Source organism: Acinonyx jubatus, chromosome A2, assembly GCF_027475565.1.
Source record: "Acinonyx jubatus isolate Ajub_Pintada_27869175 chromosome A2, VMU_Ajub_asm_v1.0, whole genome shotgun sequence".
NCBI classification, from domain to species: domain Eukaryota; kingdom Metazoa; phylum Chordata; class Mammalia; order Carnivora; family Felidae; genus Acinonyx; species Acinonyx jubatus.
This window is the reverse complement of record NC_069383.1, coordinates 23,937,498-23,962,255: the sequence shown is the minus strand read 5'-3', so window position 1 is coordinate 23,962,255 and position 24,758 is coordinate 23,937,498. Positions and strand designations below refer to the sequence as shown.

The 24,758-nt window shown below is 46.0% G+C and overlaps 1 protein-coding gene across 7 annotated transcripts; it reads left to right on the top strand.

The window, feature by feature from the left end:
- The first annotated feature begins 211 nt into the window (after positions 1–211).
- On the top strand, positions 212–21,872 carry GARIN1B (golgi associated RAB2 interactor 1B). 7 transcript variants are annotated; one of them, XM_053218118.1, is made up of 10 exons: positions 232–711; positions 4,123–4,292; positions 4,952–5,166; positions 5,841–6,233; positions 7,320–7,504; positions 8,614–8,866; positions 13,588–13,709; positions 16,367–16,404; positions 19,526–19,693; positions 20,448–21,872. In XM_053218118.1, exons 4-10 carry the CDS (start codon positions 5,985–5,987, stop codon positions 20,459–20,461), a joined length of 1,029 nt encoding a protein of 342 aa, XP_053074093.1. In that variant the 5' UTR covers positions 232–711; positions 4,123–4,292; positions 4,952–5,166; positions 5,841–5,984; the 3' UTR covers positions 20,462–21,872. The 7 variants fall into 7 exon arrangements, 6 of the variants coding, with proteins under 6 accessions (XP_014926572.1, XP_053074093.1, XP_053074094.1 ...); XM_053218119.1 differs by lacking the exon at positions 4,123–4,292 and having other exon boundaries at positions 4,972–5,166; XM_015071084.3 differs by lacking the exon at positions 4,123–4,292.
- Positions 21,873–24,758: the final 2,886 nt, after the last annotated feature.

The window sequence follows — 24,758 nt, the reverse complement described above, 5'->3', positions numbered from 1 at the left end:
GGTGGTGAGACAATGCTGTAATCAATAGGGGCTTCTGCTCTTGGAGGTTTTTCTATTGTTTTCCCTGAGCTGATTACTCACTCCCTCAGGCTGTCTCCCTCCAATTTGGGGGGAGTGGGAGGGGGGGTGGGAGTGGGCATGGGTCATTTGGAAGAACACACATAATTATATTAAATAGCTTACTTTCTCTCTTATCAGGCCACATCCAGATTTCCTGCTCTATTTTTTGGCCACCACTTAACCTCTTGTTCGGTTGTCACTAAATTTTTGCTATTAAAAAAATTATTGCGTATTTACTGTGGATGTCAGAGGGAGTGATTCGGTGACATGGCTCCTTTGCAGAGGCTGCCGATTGTACACCGATATCCTTAACCCTTAAATGATAAATAACAGAACCCACCAGTTCTAGGTGGGCGCATGGCCATCCAGCTGAAAGCTACATGACCCAGCTTCCCTTGTACCTGGGTGTGGCCATGTGACTGAATTCCGACCAATGGGGTGTGAGCAAAAGTGATTATGCCCTTTCCAGGTCATGCCCTTAAAAGGAATGAGTGTGCCCTCCCCTTCCCCTTTCCCCTTCTCACTGGCCAGTATGCAAACATGATGGCAGGAGCTGGAGCGGGCACTTTGAAACCCAGAGACAGAGAGTGATATATTGCGAATGGCAGAGATACTCTACCAGCTCAGGACAGCCTGTCTGTGGACTACTGTGTAAGAGGAAATCAAATTCTATTTTAAGTCACTATATTTTGAGGTCTTTTGAGTGCCTGGACTATAAGTAATATAGGTTCGTGCCATTACCTTTATCCAGGACCCTGTGTACTTCCTAGTTATTTGTACTTATTTGTGTTTTCTTATTCAAATTGTATGTTTTATGCCTTCCTTTTCTAAAAAAGTAAACCGTTAGCTCGTGGTCTAATTTTTTTTTTTTTCTCAAAGAACCAGCTTATGGATTTATTTATTCAGGTGTGCGTAGTAGTTTAATATTATTTTGACTTCCTTTACACTTGAACGAATGTCATTCGATTTAAATCTGTGGAATTCTTGGGTCACATCCTTTCTTCTCAACATCCTTTTACTTCGTTCCATTGCCTTATGGCATCTAAGGAGGCTGAAGTCTAAAGCCAGTCTCATTTTATTCCCCTTGGTAGAATGTCTGCTTCTTCTATGCAGATATTTGTAGCAGGAAGCTTTTGTTTTGCCTAAATTTAGGAACTTCACAAGGGCTATGTTGGTCTCAATGGTTTCTTTGTTCAGTTTACCTGGAATATAGTAAATCCCATCTGTTTGCCAAATTGTTTTTTGTTTGTTTGTTTGTTTCAGAAATGGCTTTTTCTTTTATGGTTTTGACTACTTTTTCAGTTCCATTCGTTCCCTCTTCATCAGGGAATCTAGCTGTATGTTGGATAGACATAAATGTCTTACATAACTATCGTTTTCTTTCCATTTCCTTGTTGCTTGCCCTTCTTTATTGTGCTCTGTGTGAAAGTCTCAGGCCTGTTATCCACGTCACTGACTTGGTTTGCTGTCATGTCCCCTCCATTTCTTGTGGCTTCTAATGTGACTGTCAGACACTGAGTGGGTTTTTCTTCTGTTTTCCCCTTAACTCATCGAATCCTGTCTTCATCTCATTTTGGCATCTGATTTTGTTTGTTTGTTTGTTTGTTTGTTTCATAGGGACTATACAGTCCCTTGAGAGTACAGAAATGATTCTCGTCAAAAGCTTTATTCTGTTTCCTGGAATCGTTTTTCTCCTGATACCTATTCCTCCAATGTATTTTCCTGTGGACATTCTTTGGGAAAGAAGAGTAATATCGTACATAGATCCCATGGTAGCTTGTCATTAAGAAATAGTGACTATTTTAATAAAAAAAAAAAAAAACACTTTTACCTGAATCCATCAGCCCTTTAGATGTAAACTCTATTTCACAGAAAAGATAGTAACTAGAAAAGCAAACTAAACACAAGGAAGTAACCAGACAAATCAAGAAGGTGGGATTTTCTGTAGGACAACTGCCTCGATTGTTTAGGAGGAGTCCTAAAAAAGAGAATGTCTAGATTACACTAAACTTAAGGGGGATGTGTGGTCCTGGATTCAATGCTGATTTTGATAAATCAGTCATAAGAATAATTGGGGTTAAATGGAGGAGTTTTAATATGGCCTAGAAATTAGAGGAGATGAGATAAAAGGATACTGAAACACAAAGGCAGAAAGTGTTGGCTAAATGATACAGGTTATAAAAAGTCATAAAACCATTTTCAGAGTACAATCTCTCTCTCTCTCTCTCTCTCTCTCTCTCTCTCACACACACACACACACACACACACACACACACATACACACACACACACGCACGCACACAGACACCCAAGGTTGTTGCAGTGATGTTCTCTGGGAAGTAAGAAAATGCTGTTTGTTTTTTAAACTTGTCTCTGTTTTCTGATGTTCTACAAGCACATGTGCTGCTTATGTAATAGTTTTCTTTTTAAAATAGTGACACAAATTTAAACGGGACAGATTTACCATGAAGATAATAAAGCTTACGCTTCAGGACCCTTTGTTCACATGGAAACTCCTGAGGCCCTAGGAGGGCTCTGAGCAGTTTGTGTCATACTTTTGTGGGGACTTTTTATTTTGTCTTTTATGTTTTAGAAATGTTTTACTGTGGGAAATATACATGAAACTTACCATTTTAGGTGTAGGGTTCAGTGGCATTACGTACATCCCCACTGTTTGTACAGCCATCACACCATCCGTCTCCAGAACTTTGTCATCTTCCCAAACTAAAATTCTGTACCCATTAAACAGTAACTCCCTATTGTCCTGTCCCTCCAGTATTTTTATTTTTAAGTGTCTCCAAAATTATATAATCTTTAAGCTCCACAGAACCCAGGTCCAGCCCCAAATGACCACCAGATATCCTGGTCACTCCTGAGCAAGCTTTGAAATGATACATGACATGACCAAGTGATTTTAGCCTCAAGCCAAAGGACTATCAACATTGGCAAGAAGACTCTCACCAAAATGCTCATTACCAAAGGTGCCCAAAGCAGCAATTGTGGCGGCATTGACACCCCTGCATACACAGGAAGACAAGAGCCATGAGCTTCTCATGTTCTTGGGATATATATTTATATAACCTTCCTCCCTAGAAGCGACAAGTTTGTCATTCCTAAGATCCTAACTTCCTGCGAATTAACCCTATCGTCTTCATTGCTTAGAATTAGTGGTAAAGAGTACCATTATGTCCTGTAAAATTGGTCCAGAAGAGTAGATAGGAGTTTTATATAGTTGTATCAGCAAGTTTTAAGCCCAGCTTAATGTGACAGAACACCCAAATTTATTTCTCTCATCCATAAGGAAGTCTGGAGGTACGCAGTCCAGGACTGGTATGGCAGTTTTATGATCATCAAGGAATTGGAGCCCTTTTATATTGCTGTGCTACCATCCTTACAATGCCACTTCATGGCCCAATGGGGCTGCCAAGCTCTAACCATCAAGTCTGTATTCCAGCCAGGAGGAACAACATAAGGAGTGAAAAGAGCACTCCCCTTCCTACAAGGTTTCCTCATAGCAGTTGAACCTTGGGCTCACATCTCTGTCGCCAGAACATAATCACATGGCCTTACCTAGCTGTAAAGGAGACCAGGAAATGTAATTTTTATTCCAGATATGTGCCCAACTAAAAATCAAGCATTCCATTAATAAAGAAATGGAGAGAATGGATACTGGGAAAGGCAACTAAGCAGCTTCCAAATGGATTTTAAAAAGTTTCAGTGTACTACTTTGGAGGGTTGGATAGGGGCAAATAGGAAAAGTAGACATCTTTTTTTTTTTTTTTTTTTTTTTAACGTTTCTCTATTTTGAGAGAGAGAGTGCATGTGGAAGGGGCGGGGGGTGGGGGGAGAGAGAATCCCAAGCAGGCTCCACACTGCCAGCATGGAGCCTGATGTGGGGCTCGAACTCACGAACTGTGAGATCACCACCTGAGCTAAAACCAAGAGTCAGACGCTCAATCGACTGAGCCACCCTGGCGCCCCTGGAAGGGTAGACATCTTAAAGACATTTTATCATTGCTTGGCACTTTGTTTAGAGCCGAAAGCTCACTTTCTCACAATTAGCTTTCTAGGCTGGGTCCTAAAGTCTCTTCCATATACCACGGAAGTGGACTCAACAGGCTTGTACAGAAAAGAGAAAAAGTCATCTTCCCAGCTGAAGGGGACTTTTGGATGTCTCAATGGCCAAATATATCCAAGCCATGTATCTAGGCCAATAAACTTTACTGTTGTGGGTAAGCTTTAACTTATATTGGTGTGTTAATTGCCATCCCATTTGTATTGTGTGTTGTTCCTAGGGAAATGTAAACCACAGGATGGGGTCTCTTGGCCCCATCCTTACAGAATGTTCCATGGAGGACATTTTCCCCACATGATAAGCAAAAGAAAATGAGGAACGTGAATACGGAAGTTGCTTTACCAACCTAGGTGCTGTTTCAGGTGCTTGAACAGGTGCATAATAGAAGTGACCAGGTGAGGGGCTGATGGAATCAGATCAGGAAAGCCTCATGACCTTTCAGCCACCTCTCAGATTTGACAATGAATACAAAAATAAATCGCTCTTCCTGTACGTCACATATATTGGTTGTCAAATTGTTTTTCTTTTTTAAAAACTTTTTTTTTTTAAGTTTATTTTTGAGAGAGAGCAAGCATGAGCAGGGAGAGAGGGAGCACAGAATATGAGGCAGGCTCCATCGGGGCTCCGAGCTGTCAGCACAGAGCCCAACGTGGGGCTCAAACTCACAGACCGCGAGATCATGACCTGAGCCGAAGTTGGACGCTTAACCGACTGAGCCACCCAGGTGCCCCATCAAATTGCTTTTCTAAATTGATCATATTTGATTTTGATGGATAATACATCATTTAGTAAATTCTGGAACTTTGTCCAAATTAGAATACAATTTTTCCCTGAAGTGGACTTGCACAATGGTCAACCTGCTGGGTTCTTTGCCCTTGACCTAGCCACCGCAGGATATGGGCTCTCGCACCTTCTGGCTCCAGGATGAGGAACGCTGTCACTCTCCGAGAAGGGGAATGGCTTGTTGATTCAGCAGAAACACCCATCCCAGCTCTGTTCTCAGCTGGCACCCTCACAAAGCCAGCCTCTGGGTAAGAAACTGATTACTTTACTTCTTCAGTTTTACCTCCTAAGGAAAATAAGGCCTGTAGAAGTAACCACCCAGCCGTAGCAGAGCACGGAGCCCAGCAATTCCTTCTAAAACGGAACAGGCTCCTGCAGATAAACCAGGGCATGTGTGCTCCCGCATCGTGCAATGCTCTGAAGGGCTGGGTTTTAAAATTTTTTTTTTTTTAACGTTTATTTATTTTTGAGACAGAGAGAGGCAGAGCATGAACGGGGGAGGGTCAGAGAGAGAGGGAGACACAGAATCTGAAACAGGCTCCAGGCTCTGAGCAGTCAGCACAGAGCCCGACGCGGGGCTCGAACTCACGGACCGCGAGATCATGACCTGAGCCGAAGTCGGACGCTTAACCGACTGAGCCACCCAGGTGAAGGACTGGGTTTTAAATAGACCCCGGCCCTTAAAACTGATTGCGGCAGGTTGCATTAGGAGTAAGAGAGGGTTGACAGGCAGGGAGGAAAATGCCCTCCCAACGGCCTTCCTTCCTTCCTTGCTTTCTACCTGGCTCACCACTTGCTCAGCAAGTCCTGGGGGCACCATGTCCCCGGTTCCGACAGGGGCTGGGGGGCGTGAGGGCATAAACAAGCCGCGAAAGCGCTCTGGAGGAAAAGGGAGGCTCCTCTGCGTTTCCCTCTCCTGCAGGCCTGCCCTGGTTTTTTCATGATGTCATCCATTCATCATTGTGAGCTGATTGGCGGTCCCAGGCCTTGGCCAGCTGCCCAAGGCCAGGAGGGAAGAGAGAGTTACCAGGACAAACTTGCGGTAGGCCCCTGAGCATGTGCGGAAATGTTGTCATCAGTTCCACAGAGAAAGACTCAGTGGAAATCAAAGAAGACAGTACAAGTCACGAGATCCTATCCAATCTTCCCCTCCCTGAATGTCGGGGAAGAAGTCAGGGGCCTCTTGCCTGTGGATGGGGAGCCAAACCCTGGAGTGGGCCTGGGTGTGGAGGAGGGATTGCTCTGCCAGATGGTTCATTCTCCAGAATTCAACCTATTTCCTGACTCAGTGGTGTTTGAAAGCAACTTTGTCCAGGTACTCTTGGGTCGTGCAGAATGGTACTCCCTGATTCTTCTAGACGTGTTCCCAAGGTGTGACTGGGAGAGTCTGTCCCTGGGACTGGCGTGGAGTGAGAACGGAGGTAAGGAGAAGTCAGTGGGCCAGGAATGCATCTGACCCTGACGTTGCAGAGCCCCAGACAAGGCTTCTTCTGGAGACGCTTGTCATCGTGGGGAAAGAGGTCAGGTGTTCTCTGCTCTGAGTAGAGGATCTGGTATCCGAATCCCTCAATTTGCTTCCTCCTCCAGGCTGTCAGCCCAAAGACATGAACAAAGAGGCAGTGAAATGAGCTGCCCTTTGAGGGTTTGTGACAGAAATGCTGACTGGTGAAAGAACAGCAGCTGGGCACCCGGAGAGACCAGGGCTCAGAATCTGCTCTCTCATCAGGAGGTGTCATTGTGCAAGTGACCGGTGCACCCTGAATCCCAGTTTCCTGTCTTGTAAAAGGGGTTGGACCAACCTGGTTATTACACGCAAACACAGGAAGCAAAGGCCTAAGTACGAGGGCACTCAGTGCATCCTTGTTTCCTTGCCTGGGTTCTCCTCAGGCCAGCTGGAACCCAGAATAAACAGACCTTGGGATTGCACGGGACCTTACGGTTCAGGGAAAGGAGATTATAGGGCCCCTCAAAAAAGGGCCTATAGACAAACCTGTCTAAGAAAATCCAGGAAACTGTGGGGGAGGGGTCACAGAAATGTAACACATGTCCAGGAACTCCGGGATTATGGTTCTTATAGGCGTTTAACCAATATAGGTTAAAACAGTGGTTTTAGCAAACATTGATTTTGCACCCACTTCCCCCCACACCAGGGGGCATTTGGTAACATCTGGAGATATTTTTGATGGTCACAACTCGGGTGGGGAAGGGATCGCTGCTGGCCTCTAGTAGGTAGAGGCCGAGGATGCTGCTAAACATCCCCAGAGCACAGGAGACCCCTCTCCCCCAAACAAAGAATTATCCAGCCCGAAGTGCATAGTGCCAGGGTTGGGAAACCCTCAGCTAAAATACACTGCTCCTTCTGCCAAACGCTCAGGGCTGTGCCCACGGGACTGCTTTGCAGGTCAAAAAGGGCAGGAACTGGATAGACATCTACAAAGCCTCCAACACCATGGCCGTTGGGGTGACCTCCTCCGTGCCCTGCCTGCCCCTTCCCAATATCCTCCTCATGGCTAGTGTCAAATGGCACCAGGGACAGAGCCAGACATGGAACAGACCATCTAAAGCCCCAAACATCATCCTGAAGAGGTAAGCAACACAGAGGGGAACAGAACAGGAGTAGGGCGAGGGGCAGACCCAGAGCGGGAGGCTGTTTTGGGACTCAACTCAAGACGGGAGAAGCGGAGAAGTCATTGGCAGTGACGTTAATTTTTTAGGCGATGGTAGCCCAAGCCCGGGTGCACTGGGAGCATCAAGGCTAAGGGGTGGGGGGCAAAGGGAAGTGTTCTGTGGCCGGTAATGAGAAGCAAGTCAACAGCCCACTTCCCTTCTTGCTGCACTCACCGCGCTGAATTCATAGGAAATCTCTCCACCTTGGGCCGAGCGGCAAGGAAGCACTGAGGTCCAGCAAATGGAGCACCGTTTGGGAGAACACGGGTTCTAGTCTTTGGTATCCAACTGACTCCAATAATTTTTGAGTCACAAGTTATTTGCTGCCTCTCAATGTTCCTGCTAGTAAAATGAGCGGAACCAAGTCTCACTTAGAACCATAACATACAGGGACATCACACCCCTCTGGGATGAAACAGGTCTACGTGATGTTTGGACCTCTCCAAGTAATCTGTAGGATATCTCAAGAATCCCTAGATCTTCCCAGAAATCCAGGTAAACGCTTGATGTCTCCCTGTTGACTCAGTGACAAACCTCGCCTTTATGTTCTGCGTGGGGCGATAGCCAGCCCCCTGAACTTCAGCCCCATTGCGAAGAGTAGCTGAAGCATTAGGGTCGATGAATGTGCCAACTCTGTGGCAGAGGAGGGAAGTCCCCTGCATGCTGTCGAGGAGGAAACTAAAAACCCTCTGACCCCAGCCACCTTACTCCAGGGCTGTCTCTCTCAAGCAGGACCCCAGGGAACACCGGCGTGAGAATCACGGCAGATTTCAGGGCCACACCCCAGACCTGCTGAATCTGAGTTTCGGGGGCTATCTTCAGGCGTCTTCATTTTAATCAAGCTCCCCAGCTTGATCTCTCCAAAGTGCAGCTGATCTCTCCAAAGTGGGAGCACCACTGTGCCAAGCCCTCTCTCTCCTACCCCCCAAAGCCTCAGTCCTGTGGGAGACGCTCCTCATTTTAACGAAGAGAGGGTTGGATCAGAAGCAATAGGGGTCGCCCATGTGTGTCTTCCCTTGTGGCTTCAGGATACTCCCCCTGAAGTTTGTGGAGCTCCAGGTCTGTGACCGGCTTCAACGCATCCTGCGGTTGAGGACAGTCACTGAGAAGATCTACTACCTAAGGCTCCACCCTGACCATCCAGAGACTGTCTTCCGCTTCTGGATCCGACTGGTTCAGATTCTGCAGAAGGGCCTGTCCATCACCACCAAAGACCCTAGGATTCTTGTCACTCACTGTCTGGTACCCAAGAACAGCTGCAGCCCCTCGGGAGACTCGAATGTAAGTGGGCACCAGAGCTGGCCTGTGGAGTTTAGGTGAGCTGGTATGTGAGGGTGATCCCTGCCTTAGGCCTTTGCTAATCAGCTTTATTGAGGTAGAGTCTACAGTCATGAAACCCAGCATTTTAAGGGTATAGTCCGACACCTCTCAGCAACTGTATAGAGTTGTGCCCCCTACACTGCAATCCAGTTTTAGAATACTTCATCACCCTAAAAATTTCCTTGCTCCCATTTGCAGTCATTCACGTGTTCCCATTTCCTGCCCTAGGCAGCCATTGACCGGTATTCAGTCTCTATAAATTCATAGTTCTTGGACATTTCATATATATGGAACCCTACACTCTATCGTCTTTTGTGTCTGGCTTCTTTCACTTAGCGCGATGTTTTTCAGGCCCATCTGCGTTGTAGCATGAGGCCAACTCTGGCAGAGTCAGACTATCAGTATTTTCACTGCTGAGTCGCATCCCACGGTACAGATATAACCACATTTTGTATGTCCATTCATCAGTGGGTAGACATGAGGATTTTGTCCAGATTTTGACTATTATGAATGATGCCGATATGAACATTTGTGTCAAAGCGTTTGCGTAGACGTGTGTTTGATGTGTCTGGGATACATTCCGAGGAATACAATAGCTGGGTCATATATTTATGTGACTTAAAAGTAAGTTTCTATTTAACTTTTTTTTTTTTAATTTTTTTTTTCAACGTTTATTTATTTTTGGGACAGAGAGAGACAGAGCATGAACGCGGGAGGGGCAGAGAGAGAGGGAGACACAGAATCGGAAACAGGCTCCAGGCTCTGAGCCATCAGCCCAGAGCCTGACGCCGGGCTCAAACTCACGGACCGCGAGATGGTGACCTGGCTGAAGTCGGACGCTTAACCGACTGCGCCACCCAGGCACCCCTCTATTTAACTTTTAAAAAAACTGACGAACTGTTTTTCAAAATGGCTGCACCATTTTACATTCCCATCAGCGATGCGTGAAAGTCTCAATTTCTCCGCATCCTCACCGACATTGGTGTTATCTAAGTTTTTTAGTAAGGTCATTCTAGTGGATGTATGGTGGTTTTCATTTGGGTTTCCTGAATAGCTAATGATCTTGAGAGAGTTTCTCATGGGCTTATTAGTCATTTATGTATCTTCTTTGGTGAAATGTCTATTCAAGTCTTTTGCCCATTTTTAAATTGTGTTTTGTCTTCTTATTGAGTCATCAGAGTTCTTTGTGTATTCTAGATATAAATCCTTTATCAGACATATGTCTTGTAAATATTTTCTCCCAGTCTGTAAATTTCTTTTTCGTTTTCTTAACGGTGTCCTTTGTGTAGCAGAAGTGTTTAACTTTGATGAACTTCAATTTATCAATTTTTTCTTTTATGGATCAGGCTTTTGACGTTGTAGCTAAGACTTTTTTGTTCAGCCCAAAGTCACAAAGATTTAATCTATGGTAAGAAATATTTACTAAAGGTACTACAGTAATAGCTCAGTCACTTGCAATCATATGTTGCTGTTTTAATGTGTATCCATTTTTGAGAGACAGAGCACGAGCTGAGGAGGGGCAAAGAGAGAGGGGAATAGAGGATCTGAAGCAGGCTCCACACTGAAAGCAGAGAGCCTGACACAGGCTCAAACTCATGAACCAGGAGATCATAACCTGAGCCAAAGTCGGACACTTAACTGAGCCACCCAGGTGCCCCTAATCTATCTTTACTTATAGAGGTTTTATAGATATAGCTCTTCTATTTAGGTCTATAGCCTATTTTGAATTACTATTTGTGTATGGTGTGAGGTAAGAATCTAAGTACTTTTTTTTTTTTTTTTTTTACATGTGGATACACAATTGTCCCAGCACCATTTGTTGAAAACACTATCCTTTCTCCATTGAATTGTCCCGGCAGCTTTCTTGAAAATAAATTGACCATAAATTTAAGGATTTACCTCTGGGTCCTTAATTGAGAGTTCTACTGATCTGTTTGCTTATTCTTAGGCCAATACCACATTGTCTTGATTAATATAACTTTATACTACATTTTGAAATTGGGTGATGTACATTTTCCAAATTTTTTTCTCTTCCAAATTATTTGGGCTATTCTAGATCTTTTGCATTTCCATATAAATTTTAGGATCAGCTTGTCAATTTCTGCACAACAGCCTGCAGAATTTTTACAAGAGCATGTTGAATTTACATATTAACTTGGAGCCAATTACCATCTTATCGATATTGAACCTTCCAGTACATGAATATGAAATGTCTTTCCATTTATTTTGATCTTCTTTAATTTCTCTTAAGTTTTTTGTACCTTTCAGTAACATGTTTGCATCCTTCATTGATAGTATACAAACATACAATTGATTTTTGTGTATTAATCTTGTTCATTAGATATAGCAGGTTTTATGGATTCCTTGGGATTTTCTACACACACATATACACACACATACACACACATGTCATTTGCAGGCAAAGACAGTTTTACCTCATTTCTAGTCAGAATCCATTGGTTCATTGCCTTACCTGGAATCTTCAGTGCAATGTTTGTTAGAAGTGGCAAAAGTAGGGGCACCTGGGTACCTCAGTCAGTTAAGCATCTGACTCTTGATCTCAACTCAGGCCTTGATCTCAGGGTTGTGAGTGCCAGGCCTGCGTTGGGCTCCACACTGGGCTTGAAGCCTACTTGGCTTGTTCCTGATCTTAGGAAAAAAACATTCAGCCTTCCGTTAAGTATGATGCTCATTATGAGATTTTGGTTGCTGCCCTTTATCGGGTTGAGGAAGTTCCCTTCTATTCCCTGTTTATGGAGAGTTTTTACCATGAATGGGTATTGGATTATGTCAAATGCTTTTTCTGCAGCTACTGAGATGACCACGTGGTTTGTCCTTTATTCTATTAATACAGTGTCTTGCATTACTTGAGTTTTAGATGTTAGACCAACCTCATGTTCCTGCAATAAATTCCACTTGGTCATGGTGTGTATAATCCTTTCTCAATGTTATTGGATTTGGTTTGTTAGCATCTTTTTTAAATGTTGATTTTTATTTATTTTGTGCGCACGCGCGCACGCACGAGAGAGAGAGAAGAGAGAGAGAGAGAGAGAGAGAGAGCATGAGCAGGGGAAGGGCAGATAGAGAGAATCCCAAGCAGGCTCCCCGTTGTCAATGCAGAGCCCAACATGGGGCTCGATTGCTCAAGATGATGACCTGAGCCTAAATCAAGAGTCGGACGCTTAACCAACTGAGTCACCCAGGCACCCCGGTTTTTGTTAAGGATTTTTGCATCTATGTTCGTTAGCAATATTGGTCTGTAGTTTTCTTGGGACACCTTTGTGATACTCTAGAGGCTTTGGTCTTAGGGTACTATTAGCCTCATTGAATGCTTTTGGAAGTGTTCTCTCTCCCATCTATTTTCTGAGTTTGTGAATAATTGGTATTACCACTTCTTTAAATATTTGATAGAATTCACCAGTGAAGCCACCTGGGCATTGCCCCAGGCCTTAAGATGTGACATAAGACCAATTTGAGTTGGAACATAAACTCTTTGAAGGCAAGGGTTTTTCTCTGTCTTCTTAGCACGATCCCTAGTGTGTGGCACACAGCTGACATCTAATACATACTGAATGAATGAATGAATGAACAAATGAACGTGAGCCGTACAAACAGCTAGAGTGCCTTTGGGGACATCACAGGCAGTAAGAAAGAGGGCAATTTGACCCTCGTGTAAAAAGCAGCTCAAAATGGGATTTTTCTTAGAGAAATTAATTTTTAAACCATTCATTAAATTCTTACAACAGGTATTTGATTCCCCCTACATTTAAATATAAAAACAAGTAGCAAGGGACACCTGGGTGGCTCAATCGGTTAAGTGTCCAACTTCGAATCAGGTCATGATCTCACGGTTCATGAGTTCGAGCCCCACATTGGGCTCTGTGCTGACAGCTCAGAGCCTGGAGCCTGCTTCAGATTCCATTTCTCCCTCTCTCTCTGCCCCTCCCGTGCTCATGCTCTGTCTCTCTCTGTCTGTCTCTCTCTCTCTCTCTCAAAAATAAATGAACATTAAAAAAAATTAGAAACAAGCAGCATAAGCTTTTTTAAAGCTTATAAGAATAGGCTATTCAGTAACACAAGAAGGTATGTTAATAAGAATAGATTATTGGGGAGCCGGGGTGGCTCAGTTGGCTAAGCATCCCGCTTCGGCTCAGGTCACACACGATCTCACAGTTCATGAGTTCAGGCCCCACATCCCGCTCTGCACTGACAGTGCGGAGCTTGCTTGGGATTTTCTATTTCTCTCTCTTTCTCTGCCCCTCCCCTACTCTCTCTCGCAAAATAAATAAATAAACTAAAAAAAAAAAATAGATTATATACCAAGCACTAGGTGTAAGTGATGAATCACTAAATTCTACTCCTGAAAACAATATTACACTGTGTGTGAACTAACTCGAACTTAAATAAAAATTTGAAGGAGAAAAAGATGAAAAAGATTATCTATTAAATGATGTCTAAAGTTTTCAATGACTATAGTATCCTTAAGGCACCAAAGGATATTTACAAGAATACAGGGAGTATAAACAAACCGATACAGCCTCAGAATTGCCTCTCTGAGCAGCTGACACGGCAGCCCAGTCGAACAGTTTAAGCCCCAACACTCTCAGGTCTGGACCACGATTAGGAAAATGCAGACACCCTAAGGCCTTAACCACCTGGCTTTGTTTTTTTTCTCCATCTAGTTAGTACAGAAGAAACCCCAAGCCTCCCAGCCCAGCGAGAGCCTCATGCAGCTGATGGCTAAGGGGGAAAGTGAAGCACTCTCTCAGATTTTTGCCGACTTGCACCAGCCCCGCCAGTTAAGGTACGTGACTTAAACTGGGCCAGTCTGACACCCCTTCTGTAGCCCAGATGGCCTGGGCCATGAGATCCAGAAACCAAATAACTTGGGAAAGGAGCAGAGGGAGGAGCATGGAACGCTGCACTCAGTACCCAGGCTTTACCCTTGACTAGGGCCAACCTTTTGCCGGTTCTCTTTGCCTTATTCTCCTCCACACAGCAAGCACTGTAGGCTTGACTCCAGAGGAGGAATGTTATAAAAAAATAAAAAGTAACTCTTCAATTATAAGAATGCATTAGTAGCACAGGTGGGAAAGCAAAACCTTGTTTTGAATCCAGTTCCTAGTTCTACAGAGAAATAACTAAAACATTGTTTCAAACGTTATCTACTCATTGAGTTCACCTGGCCTCTGCTGGGATTCAGGGAGCCTCTGTGGTTGTTTTCTAAATGTATAATCTGTTCTGGAAAACTCCATGGTCCAGGCCCATCTTATCCATGCCTGAGGAAATGTCCCTGTGTTGTGCAGGTGACTTAGGATGTAGTCTTAAGATTGGTTGATGTGAGACAGGCGTTGAGGGCACTTAGATCACAGAGTACCACGAGCAGAGCACAAAGATAACGTGGGAACCGGTGTCCTAGAGAACCGAAATCAGTTGCTAAATGTCACCAGACGAGAAAAATGACGTTTTAGAAGAGTTTTGTCACAACAGGGACCAGCAACTCAGAGACACAACAGAAAAAAAAAGAGGCTTTTTTCCTGAGTGCTGGGGGTAAACCAGTAGAGTTGGAGGGAATAATCTCTTACGGTGATTAAGAGCTCATGCAGTCCTGGGCACAAGTCACTGCTCTGACCGTGAGCCCTTGGGCACATTGTTTCATTTTTCTGGTCCTAAGTTTTCAGATCTGCAAAATGGAAACTATGATAGTGCCAACCTCATCCAGATATTGTAAGATTAAATGAGCTCATACGCATCAGTACTTGGCAGGGTCCTCAGCAGATTTAGAGGCAGACATAAGGAGATTCTCAATATTAACTTGTATCATTAACTTGGGCTGGAAGCTGTAAAGTATTAACACAAGAAAAAAACTTGTTAGTTGCCCACTGCTAAAGAATTTATACTGGAGGTTGTCACGCTGTGTATCATACAGAGATCTGTAGTTAAGAAATTTCTAGGTAAAATGTAGCATTGCTGAGCTGGTGACCCCTGGACTCTAATAGAGCAAGATACATTGAAACAACTTTATGACTGTCTCAAAATGTTAAATCATGGATTTTTTTTTTTTTCGCTGAAGGATAGCTTTTGTTTATATTCATGGCCGCAATTCAGTCGCATGGCCATACCCAACTACAAGGGAGCTGGGAAACGCACTCATCATTGTGCATAGAGTACATAATCATGTGCCTAATACAAAATTAGATGCTCTGTCCCCAAGGGAGAAGGGAAGAAGGGATACTAGGGGTCTACTGGCCAATTCTGGCACAGGCAGCTTTTAATATTTCCAGAAGGTCAGAGCAGTGTAGGAGCATTAGGCACTAACCAGATAAAGGGTGGAGAATGCTGTGCAGGTTAAGGGGACAAACGAGGTTTCGTCCTGAGGAAGAGACTTGGTGAGTTCGGAGAAGGAGAAGGAAGGGCCAGTGGGGAAGCAGCGGTGGCGGAAGGACCTAAGTACAAGTGGGCAGGGTCTGGGGCACCTGGGTGGCTCAGTCGGTTAAACGTCCGACTTTGGCTCAGGTCATGATCTCACAGTTCGTGGGTTTGAGTCCCGCGTCGGGCTCTGGGCTGACAGCTCAGAGCCTGGAGCCTGCTTCTGATTCTGTGTCTCCCTCTCTCTCCACCCCTCCCCTGCTCATGCTCTGTCTCTCTCTGTCTCTCAAAAATAAACATATGTAAAACAAAACAAAACAAAACAAAAAAACAAGTGGGCAGGGGCCGAGCGGCGGCTGGGAAGCCATGTGAATGAATTTAGACTTCAGTGTAATGGGAGCCTTAGCCTCATTTTAAACTGGGAAGTGATGTGATCCAATTTACATTTTGGAAAGGTCATGCTGGCTGTTCAGTGACAGTTGGTTTGAAGAGAGGGAGAGTAAGTGTGGAGAGACCAGCCAGGAAGCCGGGGCAACCTAGTCTGGCTTGTCATGTCCCAAATGGATCAGAGAGACGTGAGAAACAGGGGGAAATGACTTCCGGCTGCACTGTTATCTCAACAATTTCTTTGTGCAGGCATTTGGTTTCTTCTCTTTAATTTCCCGGGACGAGGCGCCGAGTGATGATTTTTCTCCTCATTCAGGAAGGTTCTAGTCTGGTTGCAATTATATCAGTTCTTGCACATTGGCAACAACAAGCAACTCACAGCAAATAAAAATAAATGGCTGAGACAAAGGACCAAACAGATGGAGTCACACCCATTCCTCCTCAGCAAAATCAGCGGCGTGGATTCTGCTCCCCGTCCCAGCCCCCTCCCTCCTCTCCCTTCCCTATTTTTTCTTCTGGTGCTTTAACATGCGTCGCACCCACCCAGTGTAGCCACAGCTGGCCTTTTTCATATTTATATCTGCCTCTCAAGCTTTTGCATCAAGCAAAATAGAACTAGAGACAAGATTTGAAATGAGAGTTTCATGCTCTGTTCTTTTCCTTTTGACCTTCATCTCCTTGATCCTGAAATGGCTGGAGTTCCAGGAGCAGCAAAAAGACACAGACCAAAAGGGACAGCCCAGGTAACGGAGGGCACGGGGCGCCCATTTCTTGCAGAACTTTCTGCTCCACAGGTGTAGGAATAAGTTCCCCCTCCAGCTCCCCACCCCAGCTTTCCTGAATCTCTGTCTTCCTTCCGTACCTTAGTGTGAGTTCCTCTAGGCTCTTTGGCCACCAGAGTCAAGTTGGCAGCAAATCTTACCAATTTCTTCCTTTGGAGCGTTTCTCCATATTCCTTACTTCAGTTCTACTCCCGCGGGTTCTCCCCTAGTCCACCTGGTCCGCTCATGCCTGGCCTGCCGTCATTTTCCACGAGTGCGTCCATTTCCTCATTCAGAAACACGCAGTGGGCACTTGGTAAGCGCCAAACACTGTCGAAGGCTTCCGATCACAATGAAGAAAGAGACACAGTACCCCCCTGGAAAGCATTTACAATTTGGTGGAGTCAGATGGGTAAATCCTAAAGTCACAAAAACTCTTATATCTAGGCAACACTCAAAACTCACCCCTGGGGTCCCTCACTCCTCCCAGGAAGCTGCTCAGGAAGGCGGGGGTCTGAGCTGAGTCAGGGAGAATGAGTACAAGCAGGGCTGGCCGAAGCGGAAGAGGCAGGGCATGCTAGGAGGAGACAGGGTCTGTGTGAGAGAGCATGACACATTCTGGAAACAGCAGCCGGTTCCCCATGAATTTCCAGGTTCTAGTTTACCCCATGTCCACTCATTTTGGCATGCATGACCCTGCATAAACTTCCCCTCTTACCCATCTCACCCGCTCACTTTCTCCCCCTCAAATAGAAGCCCCGTCCGTGCCTCGTCTTCTCCAGCCCAAATCTGCTCCAGTCAAGCCTTGGCTATGCTTCTCTATGCCTTATTCATCCCGTCTGCTCCACCCTAAATCCTACCTGTCCTTCCGGATAAATCTTTCCTTAGTCATAACCTCTCTTACATTATTCCCTAATTGCTACATAGGCTTAAGTCTTTTTTTTTTTTTTAACATTTAATTATTATTGAGAGACAGAGTGTGAGCATGGGAGGGGCACAGACAGGAGCAGACACAGAATCTGAAGCAGGTTCCAGGCTCTGAGCTGTCAGCACAGAGCCCGACGCAGGGATTGAATTCACAAACTGAGATCATGACCCGAGCCGAAGTCAAACGCTTAACCGACTGCAGCCACCCAGGCGCCCCAACATAGGCTTAAGTCTTATCTCTTCAACCAACATTCATTCTTTTCATGCCTCTGAATTATTTAGCTGCCGTAGCAAGCACAGGGCTAAGAACACAATAGGGCTTCCATAAGTATCCGTGGACCACACCACTAATAAATTATCCCTCCACATTGGCTCAGAAGGCAACCGGAATGTCACAGTTAGGAATTTAGAGGAGCGTGTAGATCCCAGAGAAGCTCTACCAACTTTCGTCCAAACCAGGGATTACAACTCAAACGTCTGGAGAGTCTAGGTGTCATATAAGAAATGGTGGACTTATCGGGCACCTGGGTGGCTCAGTCGGTTAAGCGTCCGACTTCGGCTCAGGTCCTGATCCTCACAGCTCGTGAGTTCGAGCCCCGCGTCAGGCTCTGCACTGACAACTCAGAGCCTGGAGCCTGCTTCCGATTCTGTGGGTCTCTCCCTCTGCCCCTCCCCTGCTCACGTCCTCTCTCTCTCTTTCTCTCTCAAAAATAAATAAACAGTAAAAACAAATTTTTTTTGAGAAATGGTTGACTTATCTCTCAACTCCACTGTAGGTTAAACAACAGCTGGGCTGACACCTGGAGGTCAGCACTGAGGAGGCAATAGGACATGGCAGGGACAGTGACAATGACAAAGTGAAGGTTTCAGTGGAGCCTTTAATTGTCACCATGCTGGAACACAGATCTGGTGTTGCCAGATACCCTGAGTTTTCAAGAAAAGCCCCAAATCTGGATTTTTATGTGACCCTGCCCCTAAAAATGCTAAAGCACAGCATAGGCTGACAGTGGGTAAACTAAAGGTATCTGCAGACCAGATTCAGCCTGAAGGCTGCCAGTTCACAGCCCCTATTCTAAACAGTGAGTAGAGCTGGCCCACGTTTTCCCCAAGGCTAAGAATGCTGTCTCCCATCACGTGACAGATAATACAACGGTGATGCATTGTATTGAATGTTTTCACACTTACATTCAATCACACACCCACGCTCAAAACATACCCCATGGGATTATGGTTGAGGAAGACAGAATATCTCAGTTTCAGAGTCAGAGGATACGTGTGCTATGGGAACTACCACTCCCGAGCCGTCCCAAGGCTGTTTTCGATGAATTATCCTAGGATGTCCTCAGGACCCTTCTCTTTCCTTGAAACTGAAGAACCGTCTTTCCTCCGTGGGCCAGGTAGCATACCCTTTGAGTTTGGAAGGATAGTCACACTTCAGCCTCCTGGAACTTCTGGATGAAAAGAAGGAGAGAGCTACATTGGGAAAAACCAGCATCCCAAAGCTTACCTGTGTGGCTGAACCTTTCAACTCCCCATCGGTGTGGGTGGTGGGCGTATTGCGGGGCTTCCCAAGCTGTAACGTGCAAATAGTCCCCGGGGAATCTTGTTAAAAATGCAGATTCCGAGTCAGTAGATCTGGGTGGGCCCGAGACTGTGCATGCTCCCGGGTGATGGCAAAGCTGCTGGGTTGCAAGCCACCCTTTGAGTGGCTGAAGCCAAGTGGACCAACAACAGGCTCTGGCCTAAGGCCATCTGGGTTCCAGGCCGTTGCCAGTTCAGCTAGCTGAATCTCCTGGGGAAATTCACTCAGTGATCCTCTCCAAGCCACATGGGTTCTCTCCTTTTACTGGCACTGCCTTGTTCAAATGGTAGGATGGTTAAAACATGGGCTCTGTTGCCTAGCTTTGAATTCTGGCTTTGAATTCTGGATCTGACTCCTCATTTCATGACCATAGGTAAGCAAGTTAACCTCGCTGGGCCTCAGATTCCTAGGAAAATGGAGACTAGAGCAGCACTGACCTCTCGGGGTTGTTGTGAAGATTAAAAGAGCATTAATACATGGGATTGTCTGGAACCATATCTGGCCCATAATAAGCACCCTACACGTGTTGGCCATAACCCGTGAGACTGCTCTGTGAATTAAAGTACAAACAAATGCATTCCCTTTTTAACCTAGAGAAAGATACTCCCAGTGAAGACAGCATCCCTTGTACCCGAGACCTCAGCTGGAGGGACTCGTTCACTTATGGAGAGTGGGAAAGAGAGAACCCCTCGGGTCCACAGCCCCTTTCACTCCTCAGCACCCTGGCAGCCTCCACGGGGCCACAGCTGTCCCCACTCATAGGTAAGGTGATGGGAGTAATCTGACCGCCTTCGTGAGACAGGCCTGGGGTTCCACCTCAGGCCCGGGGTCAGGTACTAGGATCCTGGGGGTGATTCCAGGAGGCCGTGAGTGGGAGTGGGGGTGCCAGCCAAAGGCAAGTTCACCATCTTTGTTTCCGCCCTGTTCTCTACCTCCAACTGGGCTGAGCGGAAACCCTAAATGTGGCAGTTGCAAAGCCCGCAGAGGCCCCTGGGAATTCCTGCAAGTGGCCCTGAAGGGACAGAGACCAGGACATCACAGTTGTGGCTAGCCCTGCTTTCTCCCCTGCTATGCGGGGGAGTGCCTCTGGGGCTCTTCCCCTGAGGGAGTGGGAAGCTGGCTCTCCCTTTGCCTTTCCAGAGCTCTCGGGGAGCCCCAACCTTCTGCAGAGAGTGAGAAGGAGCAAGGCCAAAACGGGTGGGGTGGAGGTGATACTTCTCTGGAGCCCAGCTCTTATCTTTCCATGTTCCAAGGCTCGTCCATCCATCCACATATTCATTTGGCAAATATTCATTAAGTACTTCCTACGTGTCTCTGCTTGACCAGAGATGATCCCCAAAGAAGGGAGGAGTGGTTTGTGTTTTCTCAAGTCAAATATTATTAATAAAGCACTAACTCTTACAAGTACTTGTTATTAATAGTTGACAATTTAAAAAATAGCATATCTACATGCCCATAGAAGAGCTTTTTAGGCAAGCTATTGCTCATGGGACATCTTTCTCTCCTACACTAACAGGAAATTGTATTTGAACCACCCTTTCATTCTGGGGAGAATCTATGCAGCCCTCACCAATGCCACTCTGCAGCCTTCAGCTTTCTGAGGGACTCTATCTGGATGTGGAGGAGGAGAAAGCTGCAAGTAAGGAAACACTAGAATCATCTCACGCTGATAGCATAGCCTTTCCTTGGAGAACCACTTGCGAGCACGGCTCCGGGTGAGAAGCATTATTCCTGCATCGTTCTAGTATGTAACTCCACGTCCTTGGGGTCCGCACCGCCACCTGTCACCACACCTAGCCTCCATCCCGCCACCAGAGCGAGCACAAGAAGACATGCTCTCAGAAGGGCCAGGGCCAAGAGGTGGAGAGAAGGAAGGAAAGGGAAGCAGGACCGGAGGAGACGTGGAAGAGACCAGAGTGGAGGCGAAGAGAGGAGGTGGAGGGAGGAAGTCCGAGGAGAGGGGAGATCTCGCGGTGAGGCGGTAACAGAAGGAAACAGAGGGACCTGAAAAAGAAGCTGGAGAGGATAAGAGAAGAAACACACCACTGAGAGATGCCTCACCAAGCTTCTATTTATCTAATTTAAAACTTGAAAGTAAGGCCATAAACCAAAAGAGAAATGTCTTTTCTTCTCTGTCCAGATTACTCGGGGTAAATAGGAGGGGCCAGAAACTCATTCCAGCCAAGAGCCTCTCCTTAAGTTTCCTTTTTTGCCATTTTTTGTTGGTGGTGGTGGTGGTGGTGGTGGTGGTCATCATCGTCGTCGTTGTCCCTCTTTTCTGATTCAAGCTTTGCACCTCCTTCCTTAGGACTTGCTAGCCTAGCCTTGGCGATTCAAGTGAAGGTTTGGGGTTGAGACTGCAGTTTCCTGCAGGAGGCAGTGTAAGTGTGTGAGGTGGTGGGAATTTCTCTTTTTGTGGTCAAACTTTGTAAGTTTGCTGTTGTGCCTCAGTCCTACTAGCACTGGCTCAATTTCTTTTGCATATGACACCCCCATGACACGTCGACATACCTCGTTCGTGCTTATTAAACTAGTGATTCCGCGGAGAGGAGGTACAGCCTCAGAGCATGGGGAAGTCAGAGGTTCCAGGGTCAAAGCAAAGGTAAAGTCAGAGGTTCACAAGTTACAGGTCAAGGGAGACACAAAGGAGTGTCTGTCAGCTGGCCGATGGACTGGCCTCTTTGTTTAAAGTGTACAATATTTCATATTCAGTAAAAAACAGACTATGAGGGGCGCCTGGGTGGCGCAGTCGGTTAAGCGTCCGACTTCAGCCAGGTCACCATCTCGCGGTCCGTGGGTTCGAGCCCCGCGTCGGGCTCTGGGCTGATGGCTTGGAGCCTGGAGCCTGTTTCCGATTCTGTGTCTCCCTCTCTCTCTGCCCCTCCCCCGTTCATGCTCTGTCTCTCTCTGTCCCAAAAATAAATAAACGTTGAAAAAAAAATTTAAAAAAAAAAAAAAACAACAGACTATGAGCGTTTCCAAAAAGCTGCCCAGACTTCCAAGCGGAAAACTTTTTTCAGGTGTCTTGCTTTGTTTTAAGATATTTTAGGAAGGTCTTTTCCTTCACTGGAGTAATTTTCAGATTGAAATGGTCGGAGGGCTAAAAAGTCAGTTCCTGGATCACCACCGCTCTTTCCAATTGTTTTGTCCTAATTCTTGGTGATTTCAATATCCACCTAGATGATTCCCCCCATGCCCTGGTCACTGTTCCTTGAGCTTCTGCCCAGTAATCCTGCCCATTACTCTCATTGGCCACTGAGTCCCATGATTCTATCCTGGAGTCTCTCATTAATAACTGCACCCCTCCCCCATTACTCCCACTCTCCACCTCCACTGCCTCCCGTCTTTCCCTGAGTCCAATAATCCTTCCACCCACCACAATCTTCTGCTCCTTCTGGGTTTCCACGGTTCCTCACCCTCCTCGTGTCCTCATTTCCCTCCCCTCCAGCCTAGATTCCATATTCCATATTCAGCATGCACCCTCAACACCTTGTGTCTCTTCCACTTTATTTCATTCACTTGGCTAAGTCCAGTTCTGCCCACTCCATGCTCCCATTATGCTGCAAAACTTGCTTGGAGAAAACCATGGGACATACCCACCAGTCTTACCTCCAAGTCGTCATCTCAAGTCTCAGGAGGGTCCTTAATGTTGCCCAGAGATCATACTATGCGTCCCTCATCTGCTGTGACTGCCGAATGGCTACTTCATACCTCTTGCCTCGCACACACACACCCAGTGCCTTCTGATGACCCAGCTTCCTTTTTATTTATTGTTTTATTAAAAAAAAATGTTTTATGTTTATTTATTTTTGAGAGGGAGAGAGACAGAGCACAAGTGGGGGAGGGGCAGAGAGAGAGGGAGATACAGAATCTCAGCTCCAGGCTCTGAGCTGTCAGTACAGAGCCCCGAGTGGGGGCTTGAACCCACAGACGATGAGATTATGACCTGAGCTGAAGTCAGACGCTTAACGCCTGAGCCACCCAGGTGCCCCTCCTTTTTTTAAGTTTATTTATTTATTTTGAGAGACAGTGAAAACCAGAGGGGGTGGGGGGCAGAGAGAAAGGCAGACAGAGGACCCATGTGCTCACAGCAGAGAGCCCGATGTGGGGCTCAAACTCACGAACCGTGAGATCATGATCTGAGCCCAAGTCGGACGCTTAACCGACTCAGGTACCCAGGCGCCCCTCAGCTTCCTTTTTCACCGAGAACATAGTAGCTAGCAGCTGAAAGAGAACTCCAAGCTCTCATGACCATGCCCGCCACTTACCAGGCATTGTTTCTCTCCTTGTTACTATGGAAGAACTGTCTGAGTTCTAAGCAAAGTTCAACTCTTCCCCTTCAGTACTAGATCCTATCCCATCTCTTCTACCCAAGGACACTCCTCCAGCAATTCTCCCTTTTTCTTACATCAGTTTTATCCTTGCTCCTAGATCCCTCCCAACAGCAATAAAACTGGTGTTGCTTGTAGAAGAAAATATAACAAAACCTCTGTCGGTCCCTCTCCCCCTCTGCTCCAATTTTCTCTACCCCTCTAAAGCAAACTCCTTGAAAGCGTTTCCAATTTCTTGCTTCCTATTCTGTCCTGAATCCCTCTAGTAGGTTTTTGAACCCGCTTCCCCACCAAACCTGCCCCCCTATTGCTCAAGTCAGTGGCTAATCAGTCCTCATGTTACTGTTACCAGCATGTGACATATGTAGCTACTCCTTTCTCTTTGAAATGCTTTCTTCACTTGGCTTCTAGAACACTGCATTCTCTTGGCTTTCCTCCTTCACTGATTTTACTTCTCAGTTTCCTTTGCTGATTCGTTCTCATCAACACCCTTATACCATCTCCAAAGCAAAGTTTGTGGTTGCATATCACACATAAACCAATGACTCCCAAGTTGGTATCTCTAGTCCAGATCACGGTGGCTTGTTTCTAATCTCACCCTCTTCAGCCAAATGTAGCCTCGTGAAACTCTTAGATCACGTCATTTTTCTGCAAAACCTTCCAATGTCTTCCCATCTGCATCAGTTAAGGAAATGCTAGCTCTGTAAGAGATAAATTCTAATATGTCAGTGGCATAAAATAGCCAATAGAAGTTTATTTCTCAGAAAAAGTCCCCAAATGGCGTCCCTGGTTTTTTTTTAAGTTTTTTAAGTTTTTTTTAAGTTTATTTTTAAGTTTTTTTTTTAAGTTTATTTTGAGAGAGAGAGCACGCGAGCAAGCATGAGTGGGGGAGGGGCAGAGAAAGAGGGAGAGAGAGAATCCCAGCAGGCTCCGCACTGTCAGCGCAGAGCCCAATGCGGGGCCTGAACCCATGAACGGTGAGATCATGACCGGAGCCAAAACCGTGAGTCAGATGCTTAACCAACTGAGCCACCCAGGCGCCCTCCGTGAGCGATTGTTTAACAAGAACCTGGGCTCCTTCCATCTTGCGACGGGCCATCTGCAATACACGGCTTCTAGGGTTGCCACAGAAAGAGAAAGAACTTGGAGAATGGCATGCGGCAGGTTTGTACGGCAAGGACTAAAAGTAGTAGACATTGTACCTGCTACTTTTCCTTTGGCCAGATCTGAGTTACCTGTGCACACTGCAGCCTAGCTGTGTCCATAGAAGGAAGAGGAAAGAGTCTGGCAAATAGCCAGCTCGGCCACAGGAAAAGGGAAGGTCCTTACAATAGCCTAAAGGCTCCACGTGGTGTCCCTCTCCTCCTCACCGCCATCTCTCCTGTTACCTCCTCTCCGACCTCATTTTCTCCACTCTGCTTAATTACCACAGTCCAGCCAAACTGGCTCCTGGTTGCTTCTGAAACACTCCAAGGATGCTTCAGGTCAGGGCCTTT

What these genes read in the sequence shown, in the direction of transcription:
- GARIN1B (XM_053218119.1), top strand. Translation starts at nt 5,985, where the DNA reads ATGTTGTCATCAGTTCCACAGAGAAAGACTCAGTGGAAATCAAAGAAG. An exon ending in TTGAAAGCAACTTTGTCCAG is followed by an intron (nt 6,234 to 7,319) that starts GTACTCTTGGGT and finishes ACTGCTTTGCAG; the next exon opens with GTCAAAAAGGGCAGGAACTG. An exon ending in CCAAACATCATCCTGAAGAG is followed by an intron (nt 7,505 to 8,613) that starts GTAAGCAACACA and finishes TTGTGGCTTCAG; the next exon opens with GATACTCCCCCTGAAGTTTG.